Source organism: Silurus meridionalis, chromosome 1, assembly GCF_014805685.1.
Source record: "Silurus meridionalis isolate SWU-2019-XX chromosome 1, ASM1480568v1, whole genome shotgun sequence".
NCBI classification, from domain to species: Eukaryota; Metazoa; Chordata; class Actinopteri; order Siluriformes; family Siluridae; genus Silurus; species Silurus meridionalis.
The window spans coordinates 22,082,242-22,097,087 of record NC_060884.1 but is presented as its reverse complement, the minus strand read 5'-3'; the positions used below and the strand labels follow the sequence as shown (position 1 = coordinate 22,097,087).

Here is a 14,846-nt window from a genome sequence, read left to right as displayed (position 1 = left end):
TACTACATGGATAACCTCAGTGCTGTAAAAGCAAATGAAGCTTAATATAGATTAAGCTCATGTTTTCAGGACAACAATTCTGCTTAGATTCTGAAGAAAAAAAAAACATCTATTTGTTTTCTTTGTACTGGCAATTCTCTGCATTACAGTTGCCCTATTTCAACCCTGTACACCATCCTGAGGCATTTACTTGAGCATTTATCTTAAATTCTGTCAGCTCTAAACAAAACCAAAACATATGTAACATTTGTCAGTCACTGCAACTCAATAGTATCAACTTGTTTTTTAGTGTCAAGTCAATGTCAGTTTTTAACACGGGTTTTATACACATAATAGTACAACTTCAGACATATGAGGGTGTCGAATATGATCATTTTTATTTTTATCTTGTTTATTTATAACTTTTATCCGTCAGTAATATTGCTGCTCTGTTGACATATGGGACAGGGAAACTACCATAACTGCAGAAGTAGCGTATAGTGTAAAAAAAAAAATCTTAACAGTTGGGCATATTATTATTATTATTAGGCCAAAGCATTATATAAAAAAAACTAACAAAAAGAAAACATATCTTGCTTTACTGTATATGCAGAAGAGGGCAAATATAGCAAATCTTATAATCTGGACAATACAGTATGTCACTTATTCACATATAAAAATGTTCATAAATAGTTTAAGCACAGAAAAGTTAATAGATCCGTTCTCGATAAATCCTAAAGTAAGAGTTGACTACTAGAACGCCTCAGAGTTGAGGTGAGTGTAACAAACAGTGCTGAAATCTGGCATCAGAACTGAAAAGCAGTGTATGCAGCTGTTACAGCAGTGTAGTGTATCACAGGACAGTGTGCTTTTAAAACATCTAGGTGAGCTTATAGCTGGAGATTTGCGTTCTTTTATCACGAAACGTTATAATGTGTGTCTTTCTGGTATCCAATGTACTTTTGATTTAAGTGAGTTTCTAAAATTGCAGACGTCTCTATGAATGCCTTCGCACACTTAAAATACGCAGATCCACTGCATCAACACACAAATAATGATAAGAGAATGGTGAATTATATATGGGTTCTATATAGTTAGCATTTTTGGTTCATTTGGTTTTTGCATCATTGCATAAATTCTATCTTTTTTTGCATTTTATTTTTAAACAAAAGGTGAATATTTTGAACAAAAACCAACACTAATCACTAACAATATCTGATAAACAAACTACTAGAATAAATTGTTAATCCTGCACTGCAGGTGATTATGGCTGATAATTCTCCACAGCTGTTCAGTTGTAGAAAATGTGAGGTGTATGTAGCAGAAAAGGTACACATGTAATGCAAAGAAAGCAGTGATGAAGATGGCCCAATTCAGAAAACACTAGAATTTAGAGCGAGATATTACACTGGGGATGCAGAGTGGAAGATAGAAATGAGCAGATTTGAGCATTGAGAAATACACTGATCAAAAAAATGAACACGCAATCATCACAGTACAAAGTCAACTAGGGATATCAATCTGTCCAGTTAGGAAGCTTAAGTGATTGTAAATTATAATTCTTTTTTATAATTTTACCTGCTTTGGTGCAAATAAAAGTGACAAGAGGTGCACTGGAAAGGCAACAGCAAAAGGTGAATAGTTTTACAAGTAATGGCCACACACAATTGCTCTCTTACCATCCTTTCTGACTGTTTCTAGTTTTGTGTTTTCTTAGTGTTTGCCATCCAATTAGGTTGCACAGGTTTTCCAACTCTTTAAAGACGGCCATATGTGCCACTGCAGGGAGCTTCGGTGTGCGTCCCAACACAGTTTCAAGAGATTGGAGGAGATACCAGGAAGTGGGCAGTTAGACAAGGAGAGATGGACAGGGCTATAAAAGGGCAACAGCTCAGCAGCAGGACCAGTATCTGCTCCCATGAGCGTGGAAGAACAGGAGGCGCACTGCCAGAGCCCTACAAAAGTAAAACTCTTTGAGGGTGGCATGAGGGTCTAATATATCCTCTAGAGGGTCCATCCACTGATGCCATGATCCAAATCTGAGAGGAGGTCCCCCAAGACACCATCTCATAAGTTTCGTACAATTTACACAAGTTGGATCAACCCGTCATATATTTATTTTTTACTTTTCGGTGTGATATTAAATCCAGCCCTCAATGGGTTGATTTTTTTCTTTTTTTCTTTTCAGTGACCATTGTCATTTTTGTCGTTAATGAATTTCACAAATATATCAAAGTAAAGAGTTCCAACGAAATATTAATTTTGAATGAATATAACGTTTACCAGGATCCACTGTGTGATTTAAGCGTTCCCTTCATTTTTTTGAACAGTGTATACAAACAAATTCTTGTCAAACTGCCATGTGACATTAATGCAACTGGTGATTTGAGAGTAAATCACCTCTGCTGTGTGATAACAAGCTCCCATCTATATCTCCCTTATTTACATATAATCTTTTACAGTCTCAGAAGAATCGACACCTTTCGTCAAACGTTTCAGTCAAGTACCTTAATTCTAAGAAAATAAACGCCTATCAAAAATACGCTTTTCTTAGTAAGGAATATAATAAGGAAGCTGATGGTGAAATCTGTATACCGATCGATTTACAATCAGATTTGACTGTACATAAGATGGATGAATAAGGGCCAAACTGCGAATAACTGCGAATTAGAGGGAAATGATTTAGAAAGTGATATTGGTTGATATTTGTTGTATTTAAACTTTTAAAAAAATCTTTTCAGTAGCCATAATTTCAGCGCATCCTAATTACATACGAATTAGCAATAAATGTAACGCTATGTGCACCAAGAATGATTGCTGCTTAAAAATAGATCAGAGCATATAATCTCTAAGCAAATATTCAGCTCTGTATCAGACTATATGAACGTAGGAACGTGTCAATACCAGACTTTTATGACAAATGTCATGTCTAAAACAAGAACATTGGAAAAAAAAGGGAGAGAAGAGAAAATATGTGCAATATTGGAAAATATCCTCTCTCTCTCTCTCTCTCATTTTTTTTTTATTTGATATATCTCAAATATTTATCATATAGATTTCTACACTTGTCCAGAGATATCTTTATGTAGAATAAGTGTGCATGTCTCTTCTTATCTCTCTATTTACATATGCCGAAGAGTGGTAACATGAATAAAGCTTGTGTGTAAACGTGATTTAAAGCCCCTGAGTGACACAGTCCGGAGCACAGGGCTCCTCGCACACAGCTGGCACCTCCACCATCCCGGCGCCTGTCCCTCTGACAGCAGTATGCATGAGGTGTCTCTGCAGGTGCTTTACCCAGTCCTCCTGCACACACTGAGGCCCCTGGAAGACCAGATCGCAGAACCTAAGACAGAATGATACAGTAGGTTTGGGAAGATTTGTGTTACAGATATGATTGAAATTAAAACCAGCCATGAATCTATTCACAATAATCCATAATGGGAAAGCAAACACATACTTTTGCAGCTTTAGCCAAGTATTCAGAACTCTGGAGCAATGTGCATTCTGTTTATTATCTTAGATCTCTTTAGAAATTGAATGAAATTTTCTTCTCCTTAATCACCTGTTGCAAATTCAACAACCTGAGCAGGATTTACACACTAACTGGACACACCTGAATTAACATGGTTCCACAATTCACACTGGATCCAGACCATAGTCCAAATTATTTCCAAGGAATTCTCACTGTGTCAAAGCATAAATCTGGGAAGGGTGATACAGCCACTTCTAATGCTTTTAATCATCCAATGTACACAATAGGCTTTGTAATTGTGGCAAATACGGATCTTCCTCAACCTGGTTAAGGAAAGTGTCCAAAAACCCAGTGCAAGTCACCTGCTGAGAAGGAAAAACTTGCCAAATCACAAGTACTCAAAAAAAAAACGAGAGCCTTTATGAGAGCACGGCTAAACAGAACCCACTCCTGATTCCATACGGTATGCACTGTTCTGATGAGTTCCTCTCAGTGACAAGGATGAACAAACTGGTCACCTTTTAGAATGACAGCTAATTAAAGCATACAGCTCAACCAATGCTAGAGCTGAATCCCAGACCACATCCCAGAACATCCCAAAGAGTCCCCAATTGGTGGACATACTTTAAGATGACAGATCACTGATGTCTACATCCAATCAGACTGATCCTGAGATATCTTTCAGGAAGAATGAGAAAAAGCAAAAACACCTGCCACCACAGGCTCCCGAGTGGAGGGACATAAATGATAGATTTCTGTTTTTGTTTTTAATAAATGTGCAGTATGCATGCTGTTCTTGTGGGTTATTGTGTAGAGATTGCACATTTTGTAATTAAATAAAAAATATAATGAAACATTTAAAAACTGAATTGGTCTAAATATGTTCCTAACCCACACTAAATACAGAAGCGATGGCGAATGCTCCAGGTGTCTTTTTGAGTGGAGTACCTGCATGTCAGGGTGTAGATCACTTCAGAGGCGGTGTGGAACATTTTCCTCTTTGGCCCAGACCTCGAGCGAGGCAGTTTCTGATTACAATCATATGCTGCCAAACACAAACAGTTACAATTAGCGGAGTGTGTATGTGTGAGTCAGGGCATACATTATGACTGATTTCAACCGATAAACTAGTCTTGTTATTTATTATATAGCTGTACAGATTCCAAGCATCATCTCATCTCAGCAGGAGACATTCACACTCCTGATATGCTCCAATGTATATGTGTGAATGAGATGGAAAGAGGACATACACGTTCCTTCCAGCATGGCGATCTGCTTCCTGCGTGCATAAGCCCTAAGATGATTGGACAGACTGACACCGCTGTGGAAAGTTGCATTACAGTGGATACACATTTTCTTATCTCCTTCAAACTTCCCTGTAAAACATGAATAAATAAATAAATAAATAAATAAATAAATAAATAAATAAATAACACAATAAAATGAATTGAAGATAATATTTCCCAAAATGAAAATACTTAGACTTTTGAAAAATACACAAAATACTTAGTAAGTTGACCACTCTTCCTCACATATAATATTAGCATAAATAAAAAATAAATAGTTGCAAGGTTCTCACTTCCTAAATATGATTATCAATTTTTAATTAAATAATCCCACACCAAACCTCCAATAATTTGATTTTATATTTGTAAGTGTACCGTATTTTTCGGACTATAAGCCGCTACTTTTTTCCCCACATTTTGAACCCCGCGGCTTAAACAACAAAGCGACTTATTTATGAATTTTTCATGAGGTTTTCCCGGTTTCACAAACTTCAAGCCAAAAAACTGAACCCCATAACATTAGACCAATGAAATTTCTGAACGGAAACGGAAAAAAACGCACCTCACCTGTGTTCTGAGCTGCACGGCATCGGGAGAAAAAACGGTTGTTTTTTTGTAAACGCACGACGATACCAAAAGATAAACTCCCGAGAGAAATAGTTGTGAAAGGAAGGAGGAAAACGGTGAACAATGACTTTCTTGGTAGGCTACTGTTTAGATACAAGCCGTTGTAACGTGTTGAGTCTGGGTTAAGGGAGCCCTCGCTAACTCCAGTTGCAACAGAAATCATATAAGCACAGACAGGTTTCCAAAACTCGTGCTTTTTTTCATTTTTCTTGGCAACAGCGTTACGGGTTAGTCAAAGAAACTTAGAATTGAGCATCAGAAAATAATAAGGACATATTCCTCAGTCTTGCACACATGCAGTAATACTGGAAAAATGCAGTGGCAGGCTATTCCCAAAATACCGCTATGCTCCTAAAGGAAGCGCAACATATTTCACCCGTTACACCGTGTCTTTCGTTAAAGCCTGTGTAAAGTTCATGAGTTGCAGTGTAGACACCTGCGGCTTATAGACAGGTGCAGCTTATTTATGTTCAAAATAAAAATCTTTGTCAAATTCAGTGGGTGCGGCTTATATATGGGTGCACTTTATAGTCCGGAAATTACGGTATATATATTACATTACACCAATGTCTACAGATCCTTTTTATTAACATGTGAACACTATATTTAGATCCTTGTGTGTGTGTGTGTGTGTGTGTGTGTGTGTGTGTGTGTGTGTGTGTGTGTTTGGGGCCAACGTTTCGAGCACACAAGCAGCTTGAGCGTAATAAACTGTGATTCCCTCAGTGTCTTCGCCCTCTCACTCCATCTGTTGTCAAATCTTTACACTCACTTCTGTATTGTTGAGAACAATGTTTATCAAAATACACTCCACACTGTTTGTTTTTTTTTTTGACAATGAGAGAAAAAAATGTTCAGCAATCATTCAGAAATGATTTGTTCCTGAAGAGAAGCAACAGGCTGAATTAGACCCTCAACACAATGTTGACAGATGCGTCAGGGAAAAAATGGAATGGCAAAGGATAAATAAGCTTCACTGAAGAAAATTATTTTAAACCCTGATTAGGCTTTTGCAACTCTGTAACATGCAACTTGATCATATTGTGAGAAAAACAGCAAGCATGGTTTAAGGCGAATTTAGGCACACTGACTACTGAACATCTACTGCTTCAATTTAGTTTTTAGCTGAAGCCTTGTTCCATTGGTTTTTCCTGGCCGCCTCACATATACATTACGATCTACATGTTTTACCATGTAAACAGATGGACATGTGGATGGATAAAAAAAACAGACACAAAAGATAAATTGAAGTACATGCCATTTGTGTTGTGGGAAAATTGTAACAGCTTCTAGTTATTTCACACCAAACGATGCAAAGCATATGCTACTTGGACTTGTTTTCCATGACAATATTCCAAAGGTTATTTAAATTACCTGCAAATTGTTGTACTGACAATTACATGCAACAAACCAACAGATGTCTTAATTGCCTACCTAATATCTTGAGGCACATTTTCCCATCATCATCTTGCTTGATTAAAAGGCAACATCTTTTTTTAATGTGCCACTTCAGGGCTTTAAAACAAACTGAACTTCCTGCCAAACGTTTAAGCATTCAGCTCAGCCAAAACAGACAATAGCAACCTCAATAAAAATGGCCAGGTTTAAACGGGAGAAAAAAGACAGTTTATAAATGTGATCTGATCACCAGTCACTCCAAGTGAAGGGGTGTGGCTTCTATTCCCATCATTCACAATTAAAGAGACGTAAGGTTCCAGTGAAGACGGCATGGACACAAAAAATAATTGCATTGTATTAATCTTAGTAAAAAGGACGTGTCCTCTTATTCCCAGGGAAGGAAGCATGGCTTCTGTACTACTCGGTCCAAGTCTAACTTGCATACTGCCGGGATCCAGCCAACCCAAACAATTGTACAAAACTGAATCATATTATACAGAGTTTTACAAACAATCAAATCCCCATTGTGCCTGGAAGCAAGAGGAATCAAATTTTAAACAAATTTTCCTCTGATGATGCTACTGAAATGCTTATTTGGAAGGACATGAAACGCAGGTGTGTAAATATGGCGGAGGTGTTTCCAACATTACATCAAAGACCACGGTTTAATTTATTTGAATTGCAAAGCCATGTCAGATAATGCTCCATCTTTTAATATGTGTTTATAAGTAGCAAGTATTAGAAACTCCCTGTCCTTGATTCCTTCGAAGACCTCTCAAGACTCAAGAATGATACAACGACAGCTTTGGTGCTTTATGATATGTGAGCTGCCTGCCTCACATATTTAACAGAGGATTGGGCGGTTAAAGAATTAAACAAAGAGTTTTGGGAGGAAAAACATACAAACAGTGCAAAACGAGGTTATGTACTACTGTAGTACATTTACCATCAGACCCTTTGCAAATGACTCAGATTAGTGCCACCACACTTAAAGAATAATAGTATCTACATTATAAAAAGAAGTACGTGACCCAGATTTTTTAGCATATCATACAATTTAGCCATTACCTGTCTGTCACATCACACCAGCTGCCTTTGATTCTACATCAGTAGAGACAAGACAGATCATACATACCGCTGTCTGAGACAGAGAGAAGGCCTTGTGTTACAGTGAATCTGTGTGCTCATTAAAACTGCCTGAGATAAAGAAGAGTGATTTATGTACACTTCAATTCAGTTAAAATTACAAGGGAAGACTTACGAAAAAAATAAATTAGGGATTCTTAAGGCTACTGATGAATTTTATTTAACAGGAAACACTAAGTATAGTAGTGTGTGTGTTGTGCTGGTGTTAGGAGAGTAATGCAGGTGTACAGGTCGAGGCAAAAGATGAAACGATTTTTGCTTCAGCTTAACGTGAGTGAAATGATGAACATTAAATACACTGCAAAAGCTTTAGAGAATGATATTTCAGGACGCAGAAATGCTGAAGAAGCGGACACAACGGAGTCATTACAACTCGAACCTTTTAGGACTAAGTGTAACTCGATTAACAAACTGACACGTGCATGCTCATCGATCTGTTTTAGTAGCAAAACATCAGTGCAGATGTGTTGACATTATTATTACTGAACCAGTGAATAAAACAGGGGTCTGTAAAAAAAAAATTGAAAATTTGAAAGGCGCTGAACTAGAAAACACTGGAAAGATGTTTTTAAGCCTGCATGCTGCATATTGGACCACATTTTTCCACCTGCATACAAGTAAAAATTGCCTGCCCTCAGGTTCATTTTTATTTCTGCACCAAGTGCTTCTGTCAGTCTCACCTGTGCTCCTTTACTTTGCACTATGGATTTTAGTGGGATTACATTAGCAGTAAACAGGCAGCCTACCTACCCTGAGAAAAAGAATAATGTGTACATTCAGTTCTATGTGATTGAACTGAGTTACACAAACACATTTAGTTTTTTTATACAACCAGCATGATTTGATTTGATTAGATTTTTCCAAGCCTTGAATGTCAGCATTCATTCGCTCACCATAAGAAACCCAGCCGCATTACTGCTGCACTACTCTATAGCATGTTTAAAGGCTTTCTACATTTAAAGTATCCTGTCAGTGAATCAATCCCACTCACTCTACATAATTCAATCTAGAAAATAGAAATGCATGGTAAAATTATGTGCAGTTTTAACAAATACACTGCATTTGATGAGAAACTCCTATATGTAAATTACATGTTTTCTCAAAAGTGACTAAACACATTCAATCTTTTTAGTGTAGGCAATCCTTTCATATAAAAAAAAAATAGATAACAGAAATAGGCAGTGATTACACACTTAATATAAATGTATAATGTGATGTACTGTATTTAAATGATTTATATTATTTAAACTATTGCATAAACTTAAGATCTTCAAATAGGGCTAATTATGCAAGGCTTCATATTTTATCTTTAAAAAAGGACAATAGAATAAGTGTCTTAAAATTGCAGTAATGCAGGCAGTCAATGTGTTGCTGTTGGTGAGTAAATTTGTTTGTACGGGTCAAGGAGTTTGTCTGAAATACGCTATATTGCCAAAAGTATTCACTCCCCCATCCAAATCATTGGATTCAGGTGTTTCAATCACATCCATGGTTACAGGTGAAAGAATGGGTCGCTCTCAGTAGCTTAGTGAATTCCAGTGTGGTACCGTCATAGGACGCCACCTGTGCAATAAGTCTGGTCGTGGAATTTTTCTCGCTACTGAATATTCCGCAGTCAACTGTTAGTGGTATTATAACAAAGCGGAAGCGATTGGGAAAGATAGCAACTCAGCCACGAAGTGTTAGGCCATGTAAAATCTCAGAGAGGGACAGCGGATGCTGAGACACATAGTGCAAAGAGGTTGCCAACTTTCTACAGAGTCAATAGCTACAGACCTTCAAACTTCATGTGGCCTTCAGATTAGCTCAAGAACATTGAGTAGAAGGCTATATGGAATGGGTTTCCATGGTTGAGCAGCTGCATCCAAGCCTTACATCACCGTTTCACAGTCTGGCAATCCGATGGAAGAGTCTGGGTTTGGCGGTTGCCAGGAGAACGGTACTTGTCTGACTTGCATTGTGCCAAGTGTAAGCAACATCATATTAAACTCTATCGATTAAGAATTGGATGTTACATAAGTTCATTTGCATGTGAAGGAAGATGAGCGAATACTTTTGGCAATATAGTGTGTGAACTGCAGCACGGTATTAAATATCAAAATTAAATATCTACTTTATTTAGATGCAATGATAGCTAATTATAGCTATCCCAATTAGAGCTGTAACACTGATACTGCATGTGCTGCTTCAATCATTCCTTAAGACCGGCTTGCTTTATGGCACAATATCTATAAAAATCTATTTAAAAAGTTTTTTTTCCCAGCTGGAATCACGTTCTTGTCACTTCACACAAGCATCAGGAGAGGTATGTAGGAGGTGTAGAATTTTACATTGGTAATGATTTGAGTAAAAGGAAAAGTTTATAGGACTGTGGTGAGACCTGCTATGTTGTACAGTTTGGAGACAGTGGCTTTGAGTAAAAGACAGGAGGCAGAGCTAGAAGAAAAATCAACCACAGGGTCAACCTTTTCCATTCAAACCTCTCCACCACCATGGGCAAGAAGAAAGAGCTGTCGAAGGACGTCAAGGTTGTAGACCTGGTGGTGTAGAGGTTTGAATGGAAGAGGTTGATTCTGTGTCAGGTGTCTTTTATTGACATAACGAGTTGATATTAGGAAGACTTTCCTAAAGACACAGGACTAATTTGGGTGTGTGGTTTTTCTATGGATTTTTTTTTCTCTCTCTCTCTCTCTCTATGTTAAAATAAACCTACCATAACAATTCTTTGTAAGGGGTAAACTCACAAAAAAAACAGTAGGGGATCAAATAAAATTAAATATTATCAAATAATTATTTCCCCCACTGTACTTTTGTAAATCTGCACTAAATATTGTATTCATTTCACTTTAACGGATGATCTGTGAATTTCTCACCTTGGCTACATATGGAGTCAGGCAGAACTTCAGAAGAAACCTTCTTGGATGGAGAAATGATGAAACGAGCTCTGGCCGTCTTAGTTTGGCAAGTGACTGCCGGCTCCTTGTCCAGTTTCTGCCTTTTAAGCAGCGCTACTAAAGTGCTTTCGCGGTTCTCGTGCACCTTCTCCTCAGTCCCTTTCCTATTTTCACCCTCATCAGTGATTAGCCTGTTATCAGAGTGCTGGATGTTCACCGGGATACAAGTGGGTGTAAGAAACAGGCCCTCTGTTTCCCGCTCAAACTTGCGGGAAACGGTGGGTCTGGAGAGGCGAGGTTTAGTCTCAAGTGCTCGGAGAACATTTCTGTGCTCGTTCTCGTCCTGCAGGAGCTCATTGAGGATGCACAGGGGAGACTTGCTGACGCCTGAGATTGGCTTGCCGATCCGCTTCAAGTGACCCCGCACGTGATTGGACAGGCCGGTTTTGGTGTCGAACCAGCCCAGACACAGGGGGCAAGTATGTTCAGTTTGAGACTCCGGTTTATCTGCTGGGGCAAAAACAATGCAAAAAATGTATTATATAAAATTTTTTCCATAAATAAATAAAGTTATAAATCCATAAAGTTAAAGACCGAAAACAAAAGGTGTTCAAATACCGCACTTCATACAGCTAAAATAAACTTCACAAGGGGTTCATAATCCTGGGACTTCTTACTGTACTGGCAGATTTTCAAAACGTATCCAATCAGAAGTGTAACCATTTCATTGTAAATGTTTTTGACATGAATGTACTGTATATTCAAGTTAACCGCAATGTGATCAAAATTAAAGTATGAATAAATTGCTGATTTAATTTAGATGCGTTCAGATAAATCTCCAAATGTAAACTAAATTTTATGGACCTCATCAGCACACATACCTCATGAAATATTAAAAAATTGGGCATGTTATTTTAAATATGCACAACACTATTCCAGTCATGAAGCTTGTTGTTTTTAAAGTTTCTACCAACAGGACATATTAGGTTTAAGCTGACATTATTGAAAGACTTCAGAAGTTGAGATTCAATATGTTCAATAAGTGACTAGACAAATGATGAAAACAACAACATTAACAACAACAACTGTAGTAGTGGTTGTGATGTCAACCACTTTATAGAAAGTGTTTAAATTCACCTCTCCTGATCCTGTTGCTCATGGGTGGTGCTCTTCTACGAATGCGAGGCTGCCTGTCCTGAGACGCCACCTGTTCAGGTGACAGCATGTGACGAGCCTCATAGCTTAACCCACATCTATGCAGATGTCCTCTGATGTGATTGGACAAGCCCACCCCGGTCTCAAACACTGCTGGACAATATGGACAGCACTTCCGATCTGGTTCAAACACTGGAGATACGCAGTAGCTGGTGTAAGAGTCACTGAGATTCGGATCGGTACACTCTGGATAGTCCTCGCTCACAGCACTCTCCATGTTCTCTTCTTTCACTATTAGAGTGCTGATCTCATCATCGTCTTCCATGGGTCCATCAAGGTCTGACTGATCAGGAGAGTTAAGAAAGTCGTATTTAAGCAAACGTCCCTGCTGGGTTAAGAGGTCAGAGGCATCGTTGCTATCCAGGAAATGTGCTATGCTTTCACTGGGACAATTAGCATCCTTTGCCTGATTGGCACAATCAAAATGAGCACTACTGTAGTCACCACTCTGCAAAGAATAAATATCCACCATCTCTGGAGCTGCAGATTCTTGTTTTGGTACAAGCAATGGAATTTTCTTAGGAGTGTTGTGATATGGAATGGACATTTTTCTTTTTGAGGGAGATTTTTGCTTCTGTACTGCAAAACTGCTTCCAGGTGAGGGATCTTTGGAAGTGTTATCGTCATCATGGTCTAGATGTTTAGATTTGGTGGGAATTGCAGATCTGGTCACAGGGTTTGCGTAAAAGCTGGAGAGATGTTTTGTGTTCCGCTTGAAGGCAGCACTTTCACATTTTTGATTGTCCTCTTCAACATATGAGAGACCTGTTGTCACATCTATTCTCTCTGTAGGCAGAGATAATTTACTTGGTTTGTCACATTGCAAGGAAGACGGTGACAGGTTGTTTGCTAAGCTGCCAAAGCTCCATTTGATCAGGGAGGAGCTCAAACTTTTACAGGAATTTTGTGTGCCGTTATCAGTCAAAAAAAGGTCAGTAAGGCGACTGGGCCATGCAGGCAGCCCTGTTCCACTTTTGTTCTGCTTTTCTCTTAGGAACTTCGAAGACAAGTTCTCTGCTTCAGTTTGGTCTGTTTTCCTGCATTGCTCGGACACAGACCCCATAAGATCAGCTGCCATATTGTGGGACTGAAGTTCATAATCACAAAGCGGCTGGTCATGTACGAGTTCCAGGTGCTTTCTTAAAACATCTCTATACTTTGTTCTAAATGTGCAAATTTTGCAAAGAAGCACGTCCAAGGGTTTTCTGACTCGTCCTTGGCATGCACGGAGGTGAGCTATCTGTTGGTGTGCTTCCGTATCTGACTTGCCCATTATTATTTGATTACATTCTTCACAACTGTAATGAAGATGGTCTTTTCCGTGGGTCTTGGCATGGTAAATGAATGAATGTGGACAGTTGGTTTCAAAAGCACACAGGGGACACTGCAGCTGAGATTCTCCTTCCTGGCTTCTTAGCTCATTCAGATCTTTAATCTCCTCCATCAACTTCTTCCTTTGCACCTGGTGGATTAGCATGTGCTTCTGCAGGGAAGAACGCTCACAGAATGAACGCCCACACTCTTTGCATATAAACGGGCGAAGGATGCTCGCTTGCCCTACCTGATTATGCCAATCTAAATGATACATCATATGCCTATGCAAATTCCTTTTCTCCTTGAAATTAACATTGCACTTTGTGCATTGGAAGAACGAGTGCGCTGACTCCAAGCCTGTTTCTAGCTGTCTCTTTAATGGCACAGGTTGGCCACCCACGTAGGTGTCTGCTTCGTTGCGCCGGCCTACACTATCACTTGAAATTAAGTTCATCCTGTCTTGGGAATTCCCCAGATGCGAGTCTGTGTGTGCTTTCAAACTTTCTGAATCCTGCCTCAAGGAACGCTCTTCAGTAATGGACGAATCAAAATCCAAGTCAGTGTTAATAAGGGAAGCACGGTCCTCGTTAACTTTTTCTTGCATTGGTATTCTTTTCACTCTGCATGTTTTTCGTTTCCTCCTCCCTGAGCTGGCTGACTGTGTGCCTCCCACCTTTATCTTTCCTTTTACCACTTCATTGAGTATCCTGCCTTTCAATAGGAAACACATAAACTTCTCTCGGAGGCTTCTGTTCAGGCCATCATAGTTGTCAGAAGAACTTTCTGATGACTCTGACTCGGAATCGACATCCCATAAGGGTCCTGCTCTGACGCAGTTGTTTGTCCGCAACCGGCTGATTGCCCTGTTATCTGCATTGTCCCCCACCAAGGGAGTCTCACAGTCGCTGTTGTCCGACTCTGATAGGGTCCGTGTGAATGGTGCTTTCATAATGTGCCCTTCTGGTTTTTGCCAAGTGTTTGATTGAAGCTCACAGGGAGGCTCCAACACCTCAGGGTTGGTGTCTGTCCCAGGCAAAGGGGACGCATCCTTGTTGGGGACGTGGGGTTCCTCTGAGGTACAGTGTGAAGCAGATCCATTAACAAGTGCTCCTGAAGGCAATGAATCGTCTGTGCAGGGGGCAGCCAGGACACCGCCACAGACAAATGGGTTCGGCTGTGCTCCATTTAAAAGGCTTTGGTGACTGTCCAAAGATTGGCACTGCTGTGGTCCCACACTGCTGCTGTTGTTGTTGCGGGTAGAGGTGGTGGGAGACGAAGTGTGAGAGCCTGACAGCTCCTGAGTGTAATGTTCAGCAGATTCCACCTCTTTCTCGGCACTATTTCTCACTGCTGCCATGGCAGAGACAGCATCTACAAAACACAATTAGCATCAAAAAGATCTATTATCATGAAGGTACAATAACTGAATAACTAAACGGGTAGCAAAGGTGTTAAAGAACAGTTTGGTAGAAATGCAATGTGGTCAACAATCTCAAAGAAAAAAACACTCTG

The 14,846-nt window shown here is 39.3% G+C and overlaps 1 protein-coding gene across 3 annotated transcripts in view; it reads right to left on the bottom strand.

The window, feature by feature from the left end:
- Positions 1-352: 352 nt before the first annotated feature.
- znf644b (zinc finger protein 644b) overlaps positions 353-14,846 on the bottom strand; it is a 37,846-nt gene continuing 23,352 nt past the window's right edge. For 2 of the 3 annotated variants that reach the window (XM_046854895.1, XM_046854888.1), the window contains 5 exons: positions 11,943-14,705; positions 10,785-11,315; positions 4,705-4,830; positions 4,403-4,499; positions 353-3,325 (listed from right to left, as the gene is read on the bottom strand). In XM_046854895.1, coding sequence (XP_046710851.1) covers positions 3,154-3,325; positions 4,403-4,499; positions 4,705-4,830; positions 10,785-11,315; positions 11,943-14,691 — 3,675 coding nt within the window. In that variant the 5' untranslated portion in view covers positions 14,692-14,705 and the 3' untranslated portion in view covers positions 353-3,153. The remainder of the gene's footprint in view (positions 3,326-4,402; positions 4,500-4,704; positions 4,831-10,784; positions 11,316-11,942; positions 14,706-14,846) is intronic. The other variant, XM_046854903.1, reaches the window with a different exon arrangement.